The sequence below is a fragment of the Scyliorhinus torazame genome, chromosome 9 (genome assembly GCF_047496885.1).
Source record: "Scyliorhinus torazame isolate Kashiwa2021f chromosome 9, sScyTor2.1, whole genome shotgun sequence".
NCBI classification, from domain to species: domain Eukaryota; kingdom Metazoa; phylum Chordata; class Chondrichthyes; order Carcharhiniformes; family Scyliorhinidae; genus Scyliorhinus; species Scyliorhinus torazame.
This window is the reverse complement of record NC_092715.1, coordinates 174,677,097-174,700,251: the sequence shown is the minus strand read 5'-3', so window position 1 is coordinate 174,700,251 and position 23,155 is coordinate 174,677,097. Positions and strand designations below refer to the sequence as shown.

The 23,155-nt window shown below is 42.1% G+C and overlaps 1 protein-coding gene across 4 annotated transcripts in view; it reads left to right on the top strand.

Moving 5' to 3' along the window:
* ror2 (receptor tyrosine kinase-like orphan receptor 2) overlaps window positions 1-23,155 on the top strand; it is a 324,120-nt gene that overhangs the window by 78,596 nt on the left and 222,369 nt on the right. The window contains exon 1 of one of the 4 annotated variants that reach the window (XM_072516835.1): window positions 9,801-9,840. The exons of the other annotated variants lie outside the window; for them this stretch is intronic. Coding sequence (XP_072372936.1) covers window positions 9,816-9,840 — 25 coding nt within the window. The 5' untranslated portion in view covers window positions 9,801-9,815. Of the gene's footprint in view, window positions 1-9,800; window positions 9,841-23,155 lie in introns of those variants that run through there. 4 annotated transcript variants of the gene reach the window in all.

The window sequence follows — 23,155 nt, the reverse complement described above, 5'->3', positions numbered from 1 at the left end:
TCTGGGCGTTTTTACATTGCTATTTGCAGGACTTCTTGTATGCAAATTGACCACCATATTTGGCAACAAATGTGTTTATTGGCTTTGACACGTTTTGGAACTTTCCGTCAATGAAAGCTTTATTTCATTGAATTCCACTGAGATAAGTGCATAAATAAGTGAAGAGTTAAGCAGCCATTTTCATGTCTACCCAGCGTGTTAATCAAGTTGATTGCTTTAAAGTGGTTAGCACTAAGGCTTTCACAGCGCCAAGGTCCCAGGTTCAATTCCTGGCTTGGGTCACTGTCTGTGCGGAGTCTGCACGTTCTCCTCCGGTTTCCTCCCATCAGTCCCGACAGACATGCTATTAGGGAATTTGAACATTCTGAATTCTCCCTGTGTGTACCCGAAACAGGTGCCGGAATGTGGCGACGAAGGGCTTTTCACAGTAACTTCATTATAATGTTAATGTAAGTCTACTTGTGTCAATAAAGATTATTATTTAAATACACCTTTTGAATAGATGAATAGATGTATCGCTCAAATTATTATGTCTGAAATCCTTTTGCTTTGATATTTGTGAATGTGATCTTTATGTGAATACTAGATTTATGTTGAGTTGGCCTTATCAATGCTTTTTGATGCTTCAACATCTATCGAGCTTTATTAATAAGCGTAGGACTAAGTAGAAGTTTCAGTCACCTTTTTACAAAAAAATGTCTAAGATCAGAAAATTAATGGGAGTTTGCAGATTTGGCAATACCAGAAGGCCCGTTCATTCCTGAAGGTAATCTTGGTGCTAATTTCAGATTTGAATATTATTGCTACCAGCATCTCACACCTGAATGCAGTTACATGAGATTTGTGGGAGTGCATATATCATACCCACCACTATCCAAGCATTTAAATAGCGTTGTTTTGAAAGTTGCACTCCTCAATCATCAAGATGAAGTCCAGATCACAAACTTTCAAGAACGGGCTACTGGTACTGCTGGATTCAGAGCACTGAATTTGGTTGCACTTATGTTAAATTGCAAACTGTTTTCATATCCAATTTCAGTTTTTTATTTGACATTTTGGCAACAAGGCTCATTTTCACTTGAGTATGAAGCTGCAGTAGCTTATTATCATATTGTGGTGATACTAACAATCCGTTTCATGCTATATTTTCCCATTTGTTCAGTCAGCCACGTAAGCTAATGAAATAGCCAGAAATACCAGAGTGACTTTGTGTTCCAGATACATTAAAAATAAATAAAGTCGAGTGCCCAATTAATTTTTTCCAATTAAGGGGCAATTTGCGTGGCCAATCCACCTATCCTGCACATCTTTTTGTGTTGTGGAGGTAAGACCCACACAGATATGGGAGAATGTGCAAACTCTACACTCAGTGACCCAGGGCCAGATCGAACCCGGGTCCTCAGCGATGTGAGGCTGCTGTGCTAACCACTGTGCCACTGAGTTGTCCCAGATACATTTCCTTATGTTTGTTTTACCAGTATGTAGTAAAAATATTTAGTAAGCTTCATAATAAACTAAAACTTTTTTCTTATTACAAATGCTGCATACTTGAATTTGCCCATATCAAAGTGGTTCAGGTGTTCTTTGTTGATTGGTTTCATCCAGCTTCTGTGTAATTCTGAATCCAAATGCCAAACTTTAGCATCATATAAGGGTTATTCGCAGCTGAGCACTACATGGTTCGAGAAGCCAGGGCTCGGAAAGTATTGTCCAATGTTAGTGATTTGATTGATGCCAATTTAAACAAGCAGTAACTATTGAAAATTTTCTTTAAAAGTGCATTCAACTGGATTAGAGAGAAAGAAATCAGCCCAAGTACCTGTACCCAATTGCTTTCCAGTGACCCATATTAGAAAGTATGCTTTTGGTGAGGTAAGGATAGCTTTAGATTCAGTTGTGGTGCACTAATGATATTCACTGTGAAGCCTTGTACATGAAGGTCCTCAAATATGGGATATCAGTGCTCCTCATAGAATCCCTGCAGTGCTGAAGGAGGCCATTCGTGCCATCGAGTCTTCACCAGCCCTTAGAAAGAACACCAACTTAAGCCCATGCCTCCACCCTATCTCCGTAACCCAGTAACCCCACCTAAACGTTTGGACACTTAAGAGGCAATTTAGCATGGCAATCTACCTAACCTGCACTTCTTTGGACTGTGGGAGAAACCAGAGCACCCGGAGGAAATCCACGCAGTATGGGCAGAAAGTGCAAACTCCACACAGACAAGTCACCTGAGGCGGGAATTGAACCTGGGTCCCTGGAGTTGAGAGGCAGCAGTGCAAACCATTGTGCCACCGTGTTGCTCCTTGGACTTGTTGAGTCTTTGCAATTTGCAGAGGGGGGTGGTCGTTAATCATCCCTACCCCGTAAGACCAGTGCGGATAATACCTGACCCTGGCACACCCACACCCAAGTCCGAAGAAACCTCCGAAGACCGTGGCAAAAGACGGCGTTGTGGTAATGTGCATCAATGTAAATACATGGAGGCTAGCTAGACACTAGAGGGAGCACCAAAGACATCACACACACACTCAACCAATAGATCAGGTAGATAGGACACGACCAATGGACATTCATGATACACACAGAGGTGACACGACCACAGGGGGGCATTACACCAACCCATATATAAAGGACACCACACACATGATCTGCCTCTTTCCAGTGGAGACAGTCAGTGAGTGGAGACACAGGGTTGATTCAATATTACACCCACCACCTGGATTGCAGCAACTGGTTAGTCAGTCTGGGCAGCTAAAGTAGGATTAGCAGTAGTGTCGAACCCGAGTAATAGAAGTGTGAATAGTTTAATAAACATGTTGAAGTTATCTCCACATCTGAACCTTCATTTGATAAGTGCACCACAACGAAGCCGCTTATGTTACACCTAGAACATAACAAATCAGGCATCAGACCCTTTTGCCGTCTGGCTGGGCGTCGCATACCCAAGTGCTGGATCAGGCGGAGTGTATCTCTAAAGTGAATGCGACTTCCGACCCTAACACCGTGGCAGCTGAAATTCCTGAGGTTCTGGATCCGAGGGTTTCCCATCGCAGACCTCCTGCGTCTCCATCTCTGAGTCGATGACCTCCGCCATCTTGGCGTCTTGACCACCTTGGGCGTTCCGCTGTGGCCTGATCAGGCAGCAGATGTGATTGTAGAAGAGGTTTCCGAGAATGAGAAATTTTCTGAAGAAGTGGTCTCCCTGACTGAATATGGTCAAGGTGCTTTCACATAGTATGACACTTTTTGCACCTGAAAAAAAACCGGTCCTGTCTGGCAAAGGATAATGCCGGGGATCCACTGGGCACCGCCGGCGAAGTTTCAAACAAACACAGAGTCAACTGATACAAAGTGTCTGGAAGGTCGACACCGAGTGGGGCAATGCCCTTGCTGCTCCTGCTGGCGGCATACTTTCATACCTATGTCTAGAAAACTCGTAAGGTGTGAGGGAGCCAATGTAGTCACAACCTTTGAGAGAAACTTGCCGCAATAGTTTTTGAAATAAATTTTAGAGTACCCAATTATTTCTTTTCCAATTAAGGGACAATTTAGCGTGGCCAATTCACCTAACCAGCACATCTTTGGGCTGTGAGGGTGAAACCCACGCAGATACAGGGAGAATATGCAAACTCCACACAGACAGAGTTCCAGGGCCGCGATTCAAACCTGGGTCCTCAGCGCTGCAGTCCCAGTGCTAACCACTGTGCCATGTACCGCCCTGAACTTTCCGTAATAGTTAATGAGTCCAAGGAAAGATCAAAGTTCTGAGACTTCATTCGGGATGGGGCCTGCTGGATGATGTGCACCTTCTCCACGACGGGGCGCAAAGCTCCGTGGTCCACCAGATAGCCGAGGTAGACCACCTCCCTCGCACAAAATACTCACTTTGCTTGTAACTGGGCACCAATCTCGAACCACTTTCACACAGCCTCCAGGTTGTCCAAGTATTTTTGCTTAGAGAACCCCGTGACCAGCACGTTATCTGAATAAACAGCCACCCGTGGCAAACCTCGCAGGATGTTCTCCATTACACGCTGGAAAATAGCACAGGTGGAGGATACTCCAAAAGGCGACGGCGTATACTTGTACAGGCCCCTGTGTGTATTGATGGTGACATTTTTGCAGGAGGCAGGATCCAACATGGGCTGCAAATAGGCGTGGCACATATTGAGCTTCGTGAATAAATGCCCGCATGCAAGCTTAGTGTAGAGATCCTCAATGTGGGGCATGGGGTAGCGGTCCAACAGAGAACCCATCTTTACCCATGTCCCCGCATATGAACCGCTTTGTCTGGCTTCATTACTGGTACCACCAGTGCTGCCCAATCAGCGAATAGGACGGGCCTGATACCCAAGGACTCCAACTGACTGAGCTCTGTCTCCACCTTTTCCAGAAAGGCACAGGGAAATGGGCGTGCCTGGAAGTACCATGGCACGGCTTCTAGGTCGACCTGTATGCGGGCTATGGCCCCTTTTATCACCCCCAATCCAGGTTGGAACGCTTCAGGGGTATTTCCCTAATACCTCGCCCAAACCATCAGGACCCATCTGGAGGATGTGCTGCCGGTGCAGTTGTAGATGGCGCAACCACTCACTGCCCAACAGGCTGGGCCCATAGCCCTTTACCACAGCGAGCAGAAGGTGCACCAATTGGTACCCATAAACCATCGGGCTGATGTTAGTTCCTGCGATTGCTAACGATCTCCTGGCCTGGTTGTCCGTCAAATCCAAAGTCCGAATCCCCAGTTTAATGCGATCAAACGTCTTTTCTCCACCTACGGAGACCACCGTGCCAGTGTCCAATTCCATATCGAGCAGGTGTCCATTCACCCGCACTGCAGCTTTAATGGGGGCGCCTGGGTCATGTTCCTCGTCTGGCTCAACTAAATGGAAAGTACGGACCCTGGGCTGCGTTTGCCTACCATGGCACCTGGACCACTGGTTCACTCATGGCCTGTATTTACGCTGGGGTCGGTGACCAAAAGCCCCACATTAACTTCTCCCCGTCTGCGGACTCCGGGGATGAAATCTCCCAACAGGAAGGTTCTATCTACGGCCACCGGATCGGGCATATTACGGCATTTGGTCGAGGGAAAGGTGGCAGTTCAAGGAGGGGACCCTTGACGAGAGGGTTCAAGCCCTAGGGTGTTCACTTCCATCTCGTGTACCCCACGCTCTGCACTTTCACGGGACAGCATAATTTGGATGGCCTTTTGCAAGGTCAAGGCAGGTTCGGCTAGTAGTTTCTTCAGAGGGGCCACATTGCTAATGCTGCAAACGTTCACGTAGCATTTCAGATCGGGCAGCACCATATTTACAGATTTCTGAGTCTTTACGTAAACTCGACTAAAACTCGTTGACAGACTCACCTGGGGTCCGTTCAGCTGTATTAAACTGGAACTGGCACGGTAGTCTCCATGGTTGGACAAATTAAGCTTGACTGCAATAACTGGGGATTCAGTACTTTCTCGAATGGGGTTGGGTTGAAATGTTGCCCCACTAAAGCCAAGTTCATTGCAAGTTTGTGTGTGGGGTCGCTGGGTATATAAGGCTCCGTATCACTCCGAACTGGCGGTTGTTCTCTTGTGATATTGTTGGCCTGGAAAAAGTAATGCATTCTTTGTGTATACGGATTCTAATATTCCAGCCCGGCGTCAAACCTATCAAAACGTCTGGAAAAGAGGCCGAATAAAGCAAATTTCCAACCTGTATCCAAGAGGTATGGGGAGGTGGCTCAGCAGCGTCGATAGTGAACCAGTCTTTTCCTCCTCGCCAGATTGTATGGGGCCACGAAGAGTAGACACCCAGTCGGTCAAAACATAGTCAAATGGATAGCTTTAGATTCAGTTGTGGTGCCCTAGTGATATTTGCTTTGAAGCCTTGTACATGAGCGTCCTCAAATATGGTATTGCAGTGCTCCTGGGAGACTTTGTAATTTGGAGAGGAGGTGGAAAAGAAAGGAAGGAGAGTTTTGTCAGGGCAACAAAGAGTCCACACCAAATCGGTCAAAGTAAAAACATACTTTTATTTACAGCCCCAGTAGTTCTCTACTGGGTCTTCTCTAGTCAGTGCCTTACTGGCTGACTCCATTTATACAAAGCCAATTACTGTTAAGGGTCCTCCGCCCGCTTTATCAGGGGAGCTCATATTTTGCAAGAGGTAGTTAATCATCATTACTACTTTCTAGGCAAACCTGATTCTGTGGATTTGACTTTGAGACTTGCAGGTCATTGTGATTTACTTTTTCCCTGTTCCATATTGAATAGCTCAGAATTCAAGTCATCTATTGCACTGCAAAAATTACATTTTCTAACATATTAAGGAATATCAGTAACATAACAAGTGGAATCCAGTATTTAAGAACATTTAATTAACAGCATTAAAGAGAAACAGTCTGTATATACCAGTTCATACAAAACATACTCAGGTGTTCAATTAAAAGGGCAGGACTGTCAGTATGGTTACAGGCTTGATGCAATCTACTGGAAAAATTTCAAGTTATAGGGCAATTTAAATATTGGGTTTGGATTAAGATATGGTGTATATACTTTCACTTGTATATAAAACCTTTTTTGTTGTCTAGTAGTCCCAAAGTGTTCCAAAGCCAATAAATACTTTCAAGGCCAAAAATGGTGGTCAACTCACACACCATTAGATCCTACAAATAGCAATGTGAAAAATGACCAGATAATTGGTTTAATGCTGTTGAATGTGAGTGAGAGGTTTTGACCAGGACACTTAAGAGAATTCTCTGCTCTTCAAACATCTTTTTTTAAAAATATGTTTTATTGAAAATTTTTTCGATCAAAATTTTTTCCCTTTACAGATCAAACATAACAGTAAAGAAAGTTTAACAATAAACAAATGGCTAATCAACATGGTAATCTAATCGTTTAACATAAACTAAAACTTCTACCCCCCCTCCCCCTGGGTTGCTGCTGCTGGTCATCTGTCTTCCCTCTAACGTTCCCCTAGGTAGTCGAGGAATGGCTGCCACCGCCTGGTGAACCCTTGAGCCGATCCTCTCAGGGCAAACTTTATCCGCTCCAGTTTTATGAACCCCGCCATATCGTTTACCCAGGCCTCCAGTCCGGGGGGTTTCGCCTCCTTCCACATGAGTAGAATCCTACGCCGGGCTACTAGGGATGCAAAGGCCACAACGTCGGCCTCTTTCGCCTCCTGCACTCCCGGCTCATCCGCAACTCCAAATAGAGCTAGCCCCCAGCCTGGTTTGACCCGGGCCTTCACCACCTTGGAAATCACTCCCGTCACTGCCTTCCAATACCCTCCAGTGCCGGGCACGACCAAAACATATGTGCGTGGTTTGCCGGGCTTCCGTCGCACCTCCCACACTTGTCCTCCACTCCAAAGAACCTCTCTTCAAACATCTTTAATACCCAGCTGAACTAATGAACAAAAGTCAGCACTTCTGACTGCAATTCTCCTTCAGTGATGTACTGAAACATCAGCCTAACTTTTGTGTGCATATATCCAGAGTGGCGGTTTAATCCATGACCTTTTAGCTTGTGGCTGATAACTATGGATCATTTTGCATTATCGTTTGCTAGACAGCTTAAGCAATGAAGCTCATAGTCGTATTATTTCTTACAGATTAATAGGAGACATTGCTATAAATGTAGGAACAGAAAATGTAGCAGTAACACGATGGAATGATTGGATGGGGTGCATATTTAGGTTGTTAATATCAATTCCTTTGTATTGATTCACGTTCATCTTGCAGCAGAAAGCTAGGGAACATTAGTCACATCAGTCAAGAAATGCCTGATAGACTATGTTCATCACTTGATGTATGTAATTAATCTGTGCAGTCCTGATTTAGCTGTTGTGTTCTAAATTCTCCTTTGTTTCTATCTCAATGTTCCAGTGTATTCAGAGTTTGAATTTGTGTGTATTTTTTTTCTCAAAGTCCCGCTTTACTTTTTGCCTTCTGAATTGTTTCTGCCTGTGCCTGATTAAGCTAACTCTAATCAAGTGACAGAAACATACTTATTAGCCACAATCCCTTCTATTCCATGTGTTTTAGTTTTGCTGACAAGTCTGTTATGTGATACTTATCAAATGTCTTTTGAACGTCAATGTACCTCTCACTAAAGCTCTCTCCTTTCCCTCTGAGAATAAGCTGACTGCCCATAGTTGCTGGGCCTATCCTTGCAGATTGTTTGAAACAACGGTGTAACATCTATAAATCTCCAATTTCTCTGCTACCATCCCTGTATCAAAGGAATACCAGAAGGTTATGGCCAGTGCCTCTTCAGATTCCACCCGTACTTCCTTCAGCATCCTCCAATGCACCTAATGGGTCCTGGTGACTTAATAAACTTCAAGAACAGAGAGCCTTTTTTAAACTTATGTCTCCACTACCTCCTCTTTCATTATGACTTTGGCAGCATCCTTTTCTACTGTAAAGAAAGATAGAAAATAGGCATATAGTTTGAGTCATGCCCTCTGTCTCAATGCATAACATTCCCTTTTTGATTCCTAATTGGCTCCATTCCTTTTATCATAATTTTTACCTTTTATATGCCAATTTTTGGATTGCCTTTAATATTAATACTAGTTTCTTCTCGTGCTCTCTCTTTACTTTTTTCTTCACTTACCCACTGAACTTTATATATTCGCTGTAACTATCTGGAAAGGCATCAAATTGCGCATGTGCACTCAGTGTACATTGTGACCAGTGGCGTGCACACAATTGCTCCTGATGCCTTTCTTCTTTACAGCAGGAGTTTGGATCTATCAAAGATGATGTAGTCCCACACTGCATTGGAATCTGCAATGTAAGCATTTTCTATGAGAATTCCAATATTAAAATTCAGTATTTGAGTGTGTGTATATTGTCAGTAATACCAAAAAAGCATACAATATAGACATAATTTGGGGGCAACAATTCATCCCAGATCCAAACTATGATCACAATCTCAATGAGATTTGGTGAGTGTTTCCTCCTTGTACTATGTTAAGACCTTTGCAGGGAATTTCTGCATAATCTGTGTGGCTCAACTGGTAAATAACTACAGGAGCTCATCAATGACATTTTTTAATGTGGCAGATTTACAGCAATTTCTGTTTTTAAAAATAAATTTAGAGTACCCAATTCTATTTTTCCAATTAAAGGGTAATTTAGCGTGCCCAATCCTCTGTACATCTTTTTGGGCTGTGATCTACGCAGACACGGCGGGAACGTGCAAACCCCCATGACTGTGACCTGGGGCCGGGATTGAACCCGGGTCCTTGGTGCCGTGAAGCAGCAGTGTTAACCACTGCGCCACTGTGCTGCCCTCAACAGCAAATTCAAAAAGGATCAAAAACTGATTTGTTTGCAGTGCTGAGAAAAGACCCTGCAATTATACAACAGAAATATGTGATCTGAATAGTTATGATTCATAATTAAAAGCTGTATGTACAAGGTACGTTCCAAAGTCATGCTCTGGAGTATTGAGCCATTGCCCTTTACTTGTCATGTTCGCATATCTACCTTTTGAGTTAGATGTTCAATTTAAAGTTAATTTACAATGCGCACTTGTCTTCCCTTGAACATTGAAATTTGCCTTATTTTGTTGGAATAAAAATGCTGACAAAATACCTAGCTGGCCCAGATGGAGCTGAGTGCAAACATCTTCCATGTTACTTAACTGGAAAGCATAGCCTATATATTACAATATTTTAATTTCGAGATTTGTTTTGAAGTCTCACCGTTCTGACCATAACGTGCTTAATTTTTCAGGGGTTATCTATTCGGTTCTGATCAACATGTTGCAGTAGGGGGAGAGTGGGGCTGAATAGGGACCAATAATGAGATTCCTACATGGAGGCAGAGGTATGTCTGAGTACTTTTTGCATCTGTCTTTAAAGGGGAAGAAGGTGCTGTCAAAGTCACAGTGAAAGAAGAGGTAGTCAAATCCCTGTTTGGGCTAAAAATTGATTAGAAGGAAATATTACTAAGGCTGCTGCATTCAAAAGCTTATGTCCCAGCTTGAATACAAGGGTGGTATCAGGAGACTAATGAATTTCAAATGTTACACCCTGTTCAAAAAGGGTGCAATGATAAACACAATTGTAGGCCAGCCAGTTTAAACTTGGTGGTGGGAACACTTAATTTGGGACAGCATTAACACTTGGACAAATGTGGATTAATTGAGGAAACCAGATTTATTAAAGGCAACTTGTGCTTGATTATCTTGATTGTGTTCTAGTGTACGTGAACTTCCAAAAGACGTTCCATATAAGAGCCTTGTCGGCAAAGTTAAAGCACATGGAATATTAGGGACAGTAGCAGCATGGATATGAAGTTAGCTGAATGACAGGAAACTGAGAGCAGTGGTGAACATTTACTTGTCAGACAGGAAGAAAATATAGAATGGTGTTCCCCAAGGATTGATATCAACATTCCTGCTTTTCTTGACCTGTATCCTTCAATAGTCAAATGCACCCCCAGGCCTCCCTCTCCCAGCACCCCCTTTAGAATTGTATCCTTTGTTTTATCTCTCCCATGTTCTTCCTCCGCAAAATTATCACTTCACACTGCTCTTCATTAAATTTAATCTGCCACACATCTGCCCATTCCACCAACCTGCCTATCTCCTCTTGAATTCCATCTCTGTCCTCTTTACAGTTCACAGTACTTCCAAGTTTTGTGTCATCCACAAATTATGAAAGTGTGCCCCGTATATCCTGGTTTATTGTACAGTGAATCGTTAGGATTTGGGATGCACTACCTGAGTGTGTGATGGAGGCAGACTCGATTGCTGTTTACATAAGTCCATGTAATAATTGCCTGAAGATTTTTTTTTAAATAGCAGGGTAACAGGGAAAAGATGGGGGAATGGGACTAGCTGAGTTGGTTTTGCAGAGTTCTGGCATGGACATGAGGGACTGAAAGGCTGTATTCTTTGCAGCAACCAATCCATGATTCTCATTAAACATCCACCTATAAATAATGTCATATGCTGATCTTTTGGCAAGAGTAGATTTTTCATCCCATCGCCAATTTCTGTATCTACCCCAAACTTGAGACAACCAGTAAAAAGGAAATTAGGTTGATTTTGTTTTGCGATACAATCGATCACTTGTAAGTCAATCACTTATGTCATTGCTTACTCCAGTCTATATCTGCAACAAGATAGGGGGAAGATATTTTATTTTTATATTTCCAAATTCTCAATTTCAAACTGTGAAGGCCATGGAGTAAGCTTAAGTCTGTTAATATACTTCTACTTTTTGCAGATCACAGGGAGCAGCACAGCTGCATTTGTTTGTTTGTTTGTTCTGCGTGCAGTCTGGGTGTGGGGAATCCTTTACATTCTTCGCCAATTCTAACGAAGGCCAAGAAGGAAAGGGTTTGATCCTGCACTAATGGGTGGCATTTAATTGCTAACAGTGCATGAGCTCCTTCCTGGAGGCAAACCCTGATGAGAAGTCTTGACTGGTTTATTTATTTTCCTGACCATGAAAATGGAATTTTTACAATTCACGAGTTGTATGCATTCAAAATTAAAAATTATGAGCAGGGAGACCTCTACAATTCAGGTGTAGAAAAATTTCCTCTTGGCATTGGGACTGCTGTACAAATGGTAAAATCCTGGCCATAAAATGTTACAGCGGAGAAGGGTGCCTTTCGCCCCTTTTGTCTTTGAAAGAGTTGTTCACATCCCAACTTTGTCCTCATAGCCCTGTAGCTTAGTCCTCCAAATACTGTCCCTTTTGAAAGTTTCCTGTGGTGTTGATTCCAGACCTTAACAGTCCTTATGTGGAAAAAGTGTCTCCCCAATTCTCCTCTAGTTCCATGGCAAATTATTTTACATCTGTCACTTCTGCTTACTGACCGACTTGCCAGAAAAAACAGTTGCTCCCTGTTAATTTTATCAAAACTCATCAGAATTTAGAATACTTTAGTTATGTTTCCCCTTAACCTATTCTGTTCTATGGGCAACAATCTCTCCGGATACCTGAAATTCCTCATCCCTGGTATCTTTCTACTAAACCTCCATTGTATCCTGTCCAAGACATTGAAATTCTTCCTAAATGTAGTGCACTGACTTGTAAAGGTTCAACACAAATTCTTCAATTTTGAATTCAGTTCCTTTATTTACAAAGCCAAGTGTGCCATACTGCTTGCCCTAAATTCTGTGGAGGGTTCCTGTAATTAATCAACTTTACAATGTAGTAAAAGTTTGTGGAATGAAATGTAAGTTACCATCTAGAAATAAAACATGTTTTGTTTAACAACACACATTTACTCCTGTGCAGTTGGTGTGAGGATGATGCTGCTAGCACTGTGTCCTTCATAACAGAGATAATCCAACTTTCATTCATTTTCTCTGCCCTTCACTGAATTAACTGAAGGGCAAACAGGAGTAGAATTAAAGAGCCATAGAGCACATTCAGAATGATATTTTTGCAAATTATTGAGACAGAGTCCAAGAGAATGCCATGGAATTTATTTACTTATTTTTCCTCTGAACATGTGTGATTCAAACTGTTTGGAAAAGATTAATTTCAAGTAGAACCCAGAAGTGTGACATTTTTTACCTCAGAAAGTATTAAATTACCATTAAAGCAGGTACTGTGGACTTTGGGAGAAAAGTGGAAAGTGGCATCAGGAGAGAGTCTGCAGTGAACACATTCTGTGCACTACGTGGTCACCAATGGAGAAAGTATGACTAATAGGCATTGTTTGATAGGCGTTACCTATTAAAATAAATGGCGAGAGTACATTGAATTCATTGTGAACAGAAGTAAATGAATGCTTAGAATGTTTTTGCTTAAGAAAAAAAACAAGAGCATTTGATTTTATTGTGCATGTTTGGGCAGCTGGTTTCGAGGCCATGCATACAGACAGCACCTATTTTCAGAGTTCTACTTGACACACAATCTTACTGGTGGTATTCACTGGGAAATGGGAATGAAAATTTTGGTACCTTGGTACCTTCCAAAAATATGTCTCCATGACGAACTAATAGTTACATTAAATTAATTTTCAACTTGGTTGTTAGGTCTTCGCTGACGACCATTGTGATTAATGTGACTGATTTGGTTGTTAAGTTTCTGTTGGTGTTTCAGCTATTCCATCTGTTTGATATCTGGCTGTGTTTTGGCACAGGACTCGTCATGTTACAGCAGACTAATGCACAAGTTCCTCATCTGTTTTCTTTCTCTTATCCTTTCTTCACATTTGTCTCTCATTTGTTCACATTTGAACACTATTCTTTTTAATATCATGTAGAGTTAACAAACATTGAAGAATAAAGAAGTTTGGAATTTTGTATCCATTTCTAGGATTTTCCACATAATCATATTATATTTGGACAGTAGACTTCAGTTCAGTTACATGGGATAAATGTTTGGGGGCAAAGAAATTAATTCACCCACACGATCCATCATCTGTTTGCTGAAGTGTGGTAACTCTCCGGATACAATATTAACCCACTGAGTGACAGACCTGTTGACATTATCTTGGGCCTTTTCATAGCCTTCAAAATACTCTGATACCAGCCACTCATGAACAGACAGTTAATCATCTGACACAAAGCAGAGCTACTCTTCTGAGTTTAACTGAAAAAAGTAGTTCTCTTTAGCTCAAGAGGCCATTTTGTGCTCTATGAAAATGTTTGGAGGCCTAGTTGCCAATTTAATGGGCGGTGTTCACAGTGGCCTGGATTTTGAGGCAAATAAATAGTCCTCGCTGTTAATTACACTTTGACTTTCCCATCGGCTTTCCATGGGTCTTTTCACTGAAATTTGTGAAAATTAAAAATCCAAAGCAATGCAGTGTGCTCCAGAGCGATCTTGGACCTTTGAGAACAGGACAAGCAATTGTGTCTCTCATTAACCAGTCAGATTTAAGAATCCTTCTGGACACGCTTCCTGGCTCTTACTCTGAGTAAGTTAGAATTCAATGCCAAATCATGCACAGAAAGCAAAATCAAGAGATAACAAGAAAGATAAGATTAAGAGAGAAAGAGTAAAAGCAAAGTTTTATTTAAATGTTTCAACTTTTTAAAAGCCAACAATTTAATATCTGAAGAAATTAGATTACACTTATGTGAAAGCTAATTTTCCGTTCTTGAGAGGTGGTTTGGCAATAATTTAAAAAAATTTAAATTTAAAAAGAAAATAGAGTATCCAATTATTTATTTCTCATTAAGGGGCAATTTTGCGTGGCCAATCCACTTACCCTGCACATATTTGGGTTGTGGGGGTGAGGCCCACGCAGGCACTGATAGAATGTGCAAATTCCACATGGACAGTGACCTGGGGCTGGGATCAAACCCGGGTCCTCAGCGCCGCGAGGCAGCAGTCCTAACCACTGTGCCACCATGCCTCCCAGTTTGGCAATAATTAACACATATTACAAAATTAACAATGCACTCGCACTTGAATAGACAATCCCTAAATTTATTTCTGCCAGATTTAATGGGTATGAGTCACAAATACTTCAATTGCATGTCTCTCAGTGTTAAATGTCTTGGTGAAATGCTGATTGAGCGAAACTTGTGGAGAACCAGGATAATATCATCAGTCATTTTCTGCTTTCCTTATTACATGTCTGGACTCTGGGTGCCTATCGCTGTTCATTTAGTGAACGTGTCCCCTAGAGATTCTGTGACTGACACCAACTATACTGGTTTCTAATGGCTTTGAGGTAAAATCATGTTTCTATGCTTTCTCCAAAATATGACTGAGACCCAAGTTTTGGGAGTTGTGTTTGAGGGCCTGCATCAAAATGGAGTACTGATTTGTGTGCATGATTCTCTGCTTATGAAATTTAAAATCTCAGCTGTGCTGCTGAGGATCATCTGAGGTCACTCTCTTACATCCTCCCTGATGCCTTTTTGAGTGTCTCTGGCAGATATAAAAAAATCAATAGAAAAGGAAAGTGAGTACATCCAAACAATATTTTCTGCTGTTTAAGAGATACCTAAACTTTTAAAAGGGGAAATATCATGTGATGAAAAATTCTTCCTTTTAGAAATAATCTTGTAAGTATAGCACTGCTGAAACATGCATCATTTCAGAATTGCTTCTCAAATGGAGATTCTTCTTGGCCCGGTCCACACACAATCAATTTGTACAGTTTGAAAAATAATGCATTGGTGGCACCTGCGACTTACATAGACAAAATCAATGTTGACACTCCTTGATCAATTCTTCAATGCATTTTCATTTTGACCGTCTAATCCATTCAGATGCTGAAGGTCCAAAGTTTTATCTTCCATGTTGAATTTGCTAATTTCAGCTGAGAGGGATGTTGCAATTGCCACAACGTTCCAGCTCCGTGGAGAGTAAAGGATAACTTGATCATCAATTGCCTACCAATACTCCAAGGCTCAGACAGAGAGTACTTGCGTTCATATTGCTTGGCTGGTCCCAGAGTTAAGGATATTTACTCTCCACTTGTGTGATGAATGTAGAAATTGTTATGCATTACATTTCATATTTGTACCATTAATGTTATTAAAACCCTGGTTTAAAAAGCATACCAGCAATGTGTCTACCAAAGCAGTAATTAAGGTGCCGTAAAAGTTGAGTTAATCATTCAGTCCAACCATTTAATAATAATAATCACTTATTGACACAAGAAGGCTTCAATGAAGTTACTGTGAAAAGCCCCTAGTCGCCACATTCCGGCATCTGTTCGGGGAGGCCGGTACGGGAATTGAACCTGCTCTGCTGGCCTTATTCTGCATTACATGCCAGCTGTTTAGCCCACTGTGCAAAACCAGCCTTGTTTACAGAGAGATAGCTAATGGGACATTGTTTTGAATGCAGGTTATAGATAATTTGAGGTATTGTATTTAATACTAGCTAAACAGGTGATGGGACATCTCAGTGGAATACAGATGATGTAATTAATGGGAGGAGCCAGATCTGCCCGTAGTTTGCAGTTTTGCCAAATGCCATTAGGTTGAGCAGAAGAGTCTGACAGGACGGGAGTATTTTCAGGTTGCTCCCAAAAGCGTCTCTCCAAAGGTCTACACAGATGAGCAAGTAACCTGTTTTGTTAACTTTATAAGTGCCATTTGAACTGTGTTGGATTACTTAATTGGAATTAGTGGCAGGTGTCGATGGTAGGTTCCAAGTTTTTCCCTTTATTTAAGAACTGTTTAACTGATAATTGTAAAGCCGTTCTTGATGTTAATGTGGTTAACTCTGTGTTTAGGTTTGTTTTAACAAGGGCGGCACAGTAGCACAGTGGTTAGCACTGCTGCCTACGGCACTGAGGACCCGGGTTCAATCCTGGTCCCGGATCACTGTCCGAGTGGAATTTGCACTTTCTCATCATGTCTGCATGGGTTTTATTTTACTCAAAATTTATTTTTTAGAAGTATGTTTTAACATAAAAGGTATCTATTGGTCTGAGTCATCACTCTGGGGTGAAGTATATTTTCCTCACAATTTGACAAATTGAAAATTGTTTGGGGGTCTGGTCTGGTATCCTAACACTTTGAGACAGACTTGGAGGAGGAGGTTCCAGTGGTCATGGTACAGATAGAGACCAACAACATGGGTGTAACCAGGAATGATGTTCTGCTGAGAGACTTTCAGGAATTCACTCTGAATTAAAACACACAAACTCTGAGGTAATAATCTCTGGGTTGTTACTTGAGCCCTATGCCATTGCATAGTGAGAAGCAGATTCAACAACTATCACCAGTACATCTGGCTGACAGCTTCTCCACAAAGCAGGTATACAGTTCTTGCTGTTTTTTTATGCTTCTTTCACTCCACGTGCTTGGAAAGAAAAGATTGAGAATGATAGGAGCTCTGTACATGGAGCAGACTGCTACGATCAGGGCAATATTTGGTGAAGCTGGACCTGGTGTAATTGGGCACAAGGTGAGACAAATCTGTGTCTGATCACAACTGCTTTTTAACATCTATGCAGAAGCCTAAATAAAAGAAACACCAGATCTGTGCTTCTCCAACTATTTTCCAATGTGAGCTAATTTTTACACTTGAAAATTAACGTGGGCCTCTACTCCAACAGAAAAAAAAACATGGTTTCAGCATATTATTAAAGTTTGCATAATACAGATCAACCGTCAACCCCATAATATGTCATATAAAGATGTGTTTTTGGAATACTTTGTAAAAATTTTATTGTTTTATGTATTCATTAATCCATCATTTCTCCTGAGCTGTTCTAGCTCATGCACCTTGACCAGAAAATTACGTTCTGCATTACTGATCTATAGCAAGATCACAGTAAGGTCACCTTGAAATCATTGGATTTAGTGAGATGAGTTATACTTTTGTTTTCTATTGGGGATTTCAAACAACAAAATAATATTTGTAGTTTTGGTTGCAGATTTACAGTGGAGCCATGAGAGCGGGGACATGGGAGAGCGGGGTGGGGGATGCTGGGTAGTCTGGTCAGAAGTAAGAAACCATGGTGGGGAGTGGTGCGGGGGGGGGGGGTTAATTTGGGGGCTCTGAGATCAGGGGTTGGGTGGGTGGGGCCGGGTCAGAGGTGTCCTGTAGGGAGATCGGTTTGGGTGTTTAGCATAGTTATCCAAATTCTTCCCTTGCAGAACCTCATTCGAAGTTGACTTAAATCTCATTTAACGGATGGTTCCCAGAGTAGCTGAGAGGAGGTTAACATTCTGGGCAACATTTGTCTATAAAGTTCTGAGAAGGATTCCCCAGTGCATTTTTGCGGTCCCCCCTAAATCCGACGCTGGGAAGCTCGGGTGTTATGACCTTATGTCTTTTAAGTAAGAGGACCAAAACTGTTTGCAGGTCTCATGATAGCCTATCTGCCCATTTTTTGTCCACTCACCTGTCCTATCTATGTACCTTTGCAGACTCCCGATTGTTTAACTTAGTTTCCCGCTTCTCTTTAGTGTCATCAGCAAATTTGCCAACCATCATTTGGTCCCTGCATCCAAGTCATTGATATGGATTGTTAAATAGGTATTTTCAGAATTCCTACAGTGCTGAATGCAGCCATCCAGCCCATTGAGTCTGCACCGACCCGCTGAAAGTGCACCCTACCTTGGCCCATAACCACCAAATCTTCACATCTTTGGACTGTGGAAGGAAACCGGACCACCCAGAGGAAGCCCATGCAGACACGGGGTGAAAGTGTAAAAACTCCCCTCAGGCAGTCACCCAAGGCCAGCATTGAACCCGGGTCCCTGGTGCTGTGAGGCAGCAGTCCTAGCCACTGTGCCGTTGGCCCATGCCGTTGTCACTGTGCCATTGAGACCAAAGCAATGATCTCTGTGGCACTCTACTCATCACACCTTGCCAAACCATATATGGCTCATTTACACTGACACTTTGTTTCCTGTTAGTTAGCCAATTTTATGTCCATACTCGTATGGTACTCCCTACACCATTTCCTTTTTCTTTCATGTGACACCTCAGCAAATGCCTCCTGGAAATCTAAGTACAGCGCATCAACAGGTTCCTCTTCATTCATGTTGCTATTCAAAGAACTTGATTAAATTAGTCAAACACAATTTCCCTTTCGCAAACCAACATTGACTCTGTGTGCAGTTTTGGTCTCCATATTTAAGGAAGGATATATTTGCCTCTGAGGTGGTACAGTAAAGGTTCATTAGATTTGTTCCTGGGGTGAGAGTGTTGTCTAATGATAGGCTGAGGAAATTGGAACGATATGCTCTGGACTTTAGAAGAGCAATTGGTCTAATGGAAACGAGAAATATCTTGAGGGACTTGACAGGGTAGATGCTGAAGGGTTGTTTTCCTTGGCTGTGGAATCTAGGAAATGGGGATAGGATGGAAATGAAGAAAGTTTTCTTCACTCAAGGGTTGTGAATGTTACATATTCTCTATCCCAGAGGGTAGTCAATGCCACATCGGTAAATATATTTCAGGCTGAAATGGAGAGATTTTTGAGGGAGCAGGTTGGAAAGAGGAATTGAGGCTGAAGATCATGTTGAATAGCAGAGCAGACAAGGAACCGTATTGTGCACTTTCTTATGCTCTTATATGAATAATGACTACTTGGACAATAAGCACCTGTGAAAACATTACCCACCAAGAAATGTTATGCTATCTAGAGGAAGATAAATTACACTGTTTATTCGCACATCTATGCCCCTACCTAACAACCTCCCCCCTCCTAACCCCTCCCAACCCCTCTTTCATGGCTTAAAAATCCACACGTGGCATAATCTGTGTAATAAATTGTATGATTATTCAGATTTCTGTAAAATATCAGTACTCAAAAAATTTAACACAATCATGGAAGGTTTCCTGTAATATGCAGTGTAAGAATTCACAGGTTTATATGTATTATGTAGCTATCAAAACAGTTAGTAATCTCTGATATTACAAATTCTAGAAATGTAGTTATTTTTAGGTATGTTCTCAGGAAATTTTCTGTATTTATAAACTTTGCTTTTGGAATGGCTACAAACTAGCCAAATATATTAATAAATATATCTAAATATATTAATGACACATGTTTATTTGGTCCAATAGAGTTAATTGATTTAAGTAATCAAATTTGTATCCACAATTATATCCAAATTTAACTCTGGTGTTTGTTATATGCAAGCACTTCACCTTGGGGCAGCACGGTGGCGCAGTGGTAGCACTGCAGCCTCACGGCGCTGAGGTCCCAGGTTTTCTGGGTCACTGTCCGTGTGGAGTTTGCACATTCTCCCCGTGTTTGCGTGGGGTTTGCCCCCACACCCAAAGATATGCAGGGTCGGTGAATTGGCCACACTAAATTGGCCCTTAATTGGAAAAATGAATTGGGTACTCTAAAATTTAAAAATAAAAGCACTTCACCTTGATGTTTTGTGAACTTTCTATTCTGCTTGATTAAGCATTGATGCCTTCAAGTAACTTTGAGGTCACAAGGCCATCTTCTGTTTATTGTGGGTTGTCGTAGCAACAAAAGTCACAGGACATTGGACATTTGCAATTACTGTGACAAAATTTTATTCTTTGACCCTTAATTTGCTTTACTGTTCTCTTAAATGCATGATTTCCGATTGTCCTTGACTGCATTTTCCCGGTTTGATGATCCGTGAATAGTCTCCATATACTATAATGTGTTTACTCACTGTGCAGCGGCCTCCTAATGAGCTGTTCAGTTCCAGATGGGATTCTTTTGAAGTTTACTTTTTCATTTCTAAAATGTGGAACGATATGTGTAACTTTTTTGTTTCCCTTCTAGCAAATGAAACAAAATTGATCTGATTCAGAATTAATGTATATGATATGCTACCATCAAATGAATCTTAGCATGAGATGTACTTCAGGGGTGTACTAAGGTTGTGATCTTAGTTTTGGAGCACAGAATTTGGTCGCAGATCAGACAAGAGTAGATACTGGTTACTTTTTTTATTTGTTTTATTTTTTTCCAATAAATTTGGAGTACCCAATTATCTTTTTTCAATTAAGAGGCAGTTTAGCGTGGCCAATCCACCTACTCTGCACATCTTTGGGTTGTGGGGATGAGACCCACGCAGACACTAGAAGAATGTGCAAACTCCACACGGACATTGACCCAGAGCTGGAATCGAACCCGGGTCCTTGGCGCTGTGAGGTAGCAGTGCTAACCACTGCGCCGCCATGCCGCCCTCAGCCATTCACCTACTTGACTTGGAAATATATTGCTGTTCCTTTACTGCTCTCTCCCTAACAGCATTGTGGATGTGCCGACACCACATGGACTGCAGCTATTCAAGAAGGCCGTTCACCACCCTCTCATGGGCAATTAGGCATGCAAAATTATTGCTGGGCTCGCCTGCACGGTCCACATCCCATGAATGAATGAAAGAAAAGATTGGTCACTTGAATTAATATAATTTTTTTTTGTTCTTTTTTGAATGGAAAGTCTTTTTCAATATGCAGTGCATTTGAATGACAACTCAAACAGATTATTGGAACACAAGAAGAAAGTCTTTGCCTTTGTTTCTATCTTCAGAAAAGAGAAGGGGATTGCTGATTGTTGAGGAGCTATGTTGGATATTGGATAGTATGAACATACTAAGAGAGGAAATATTAAGGAGTTTAGCAACTTTGAAAGTCAACAAATTTCCAGACAGAAATGTATTCCAGGCTGCTAAGAGGAGGAAAGGAGAAAATAACAGACCATCATTTTCCAATCACTTCATGCTACATTGCTGGTTCTGGAGGACTGTTTAAAAATGGCAGAAGGGACATTAATTACAGAGCAGTCAACGTAACCTTCGTGTTGGACAAATTATTGCAAATCAAATCTGAGGGATAGTATTAATTATCGGTTCAAAAGGCATTGATTAATCAATAATAGTCCGCATGGGTTTGACAAAAGAAGGTTCTGTCTGACTAAATGGATTTTATTTTCACGGGAGTCATAATAGGGGAAGCATTGATGTAGTTCATTTTAGCAACATTCTTGACAAGGTATGCTATGGAAGATTGTTTGGAAAAGTAAAACCTCATGGGATCCAAAGGAAGTTTTATGTTGAAACCAGAATTGACTCAGTGGCATGAAGCAAAGGGTAATGATAAACCAGTGACCAGCCTAATGTCAGTAGTGGGGAAGTTGCTAGAGTCGATTATCAAGGATTCTATAGAAGAGCATTGGAAAACAACGGAATAATAGGACAAAGTCAGCATGGATTTACGAAAGAGAATTCATGCTTGACAAATCTACTTGGATTCTTTGAGGATGTAACTAGTAGAGTTAGCTAGAAAGAGCCAGTGGATGTGGTTTATTTAGGCTTGCAGAAGGCCTTCGACAGGGTCTCACATAGCCGATTACTATGTAAAGTTAAAGCACATGGAATTGCGGGTAGTGCCTTGAAATGGAGAGGAAGCAAAGAGTTAGAGTAAAAAGGTCTTTTTCCGAATGGTAGACGGTGACTAGTGGGGTTCCACAACACCAAGCTCCTCAGCGCAATGGCAAAGGGCTCTGTAGCCAATGCAAACAGAAGGGGGGAACATTGGACATCCTTGTCTCATACCCCGGTGTAGTGTGCAATACCCGGAATTTGTGCATACTTGCCATTGGCTCCTTATACAGCAACGCAACCATGCCACAAACTTGGGCCCAATCCTGAATTTCTCCAATACCGGCATCAAGTAACTCCACATTACCTGATCAAACGCCTTCTCCGCCTCCAGCGCCATCACCACCTTGTCTCCCATCCCTCCACTGGGGACTACATTCAATAACCTCCTCCCATTCGAGAACAAGTGTCTTTCCATCGCGGAGCCTGCCTGGTAATCACCTTCGGGAGACACCCTTCCAAACTTTGTTTTTTTAATAAACAATTTTAATGAGGTATTTTTTGGCATTGTAAACAGTAGAATTACAGAACGAGAAAGCAAAAGGATTATACAGTAAACAAAGAACATAGTGCAATTGCTGTAGCCCGCCCCACCCAGATCTGCCTAATTGACCCCCTATACTACATTCCCCTAACCCCCCCCTGCTGACAATTAACTCTCCGCAAAGAAGTCAATGAATGGTTGCCACCTCCGGGCGAACCCCAACAACGACCCTCTCAAGGCAAACTTGATTTTCTCTAAGCCCAGGAAACTCGCCATGTCTGACTGCTAGGCTTCCGACTTCGGGGGCTTTGAGTCCATGCAAGCTAGAAGTATCCGTCTCCGGGCTACCAGGGAAGCAAAGGCCAAGACGTCGGCCTCTTTCTCCCCCTGGACTTCCGGGGCCTCTGAAACCCCAAAAATCGCCACCTCTGGACTCATTGCCACCCTCGTGTTCAGTACTCTAGACATGACGTTCTCGAACCCCTGCCAGTATCAACTAAGTTTTGAACAAGCCCAAAACATATGGACATGGTCTGCCGGTCCTCTCAGACACTTTACACACCTGTCCCCTTCGCCGAAGAATCAGCTCACCTGGGACACTGTCATGTGGGCACAGTGGACAACCTTAAATTGAATCAGGCCAAGCCTGGCACATGTTGCAGTCCCATTGACCCTGCTCAGCACATCCGCCTACAGGCCTTCCTCAATCTCCCCTCGCAACTCCTCCTCCCATTTATGCCTCAGCTACTCGGTCTGCGTCTCCTCCGCCCCCATGAGCTCCTTGTAAATAACCGAGACACTTTCCTCCCCCACCCATCCTCTAGACACTACCCTATCTTGGATCCCCCTTAATGGCAAGAGTGGAAAAGATGGCACCTGCCTGCGCAAAA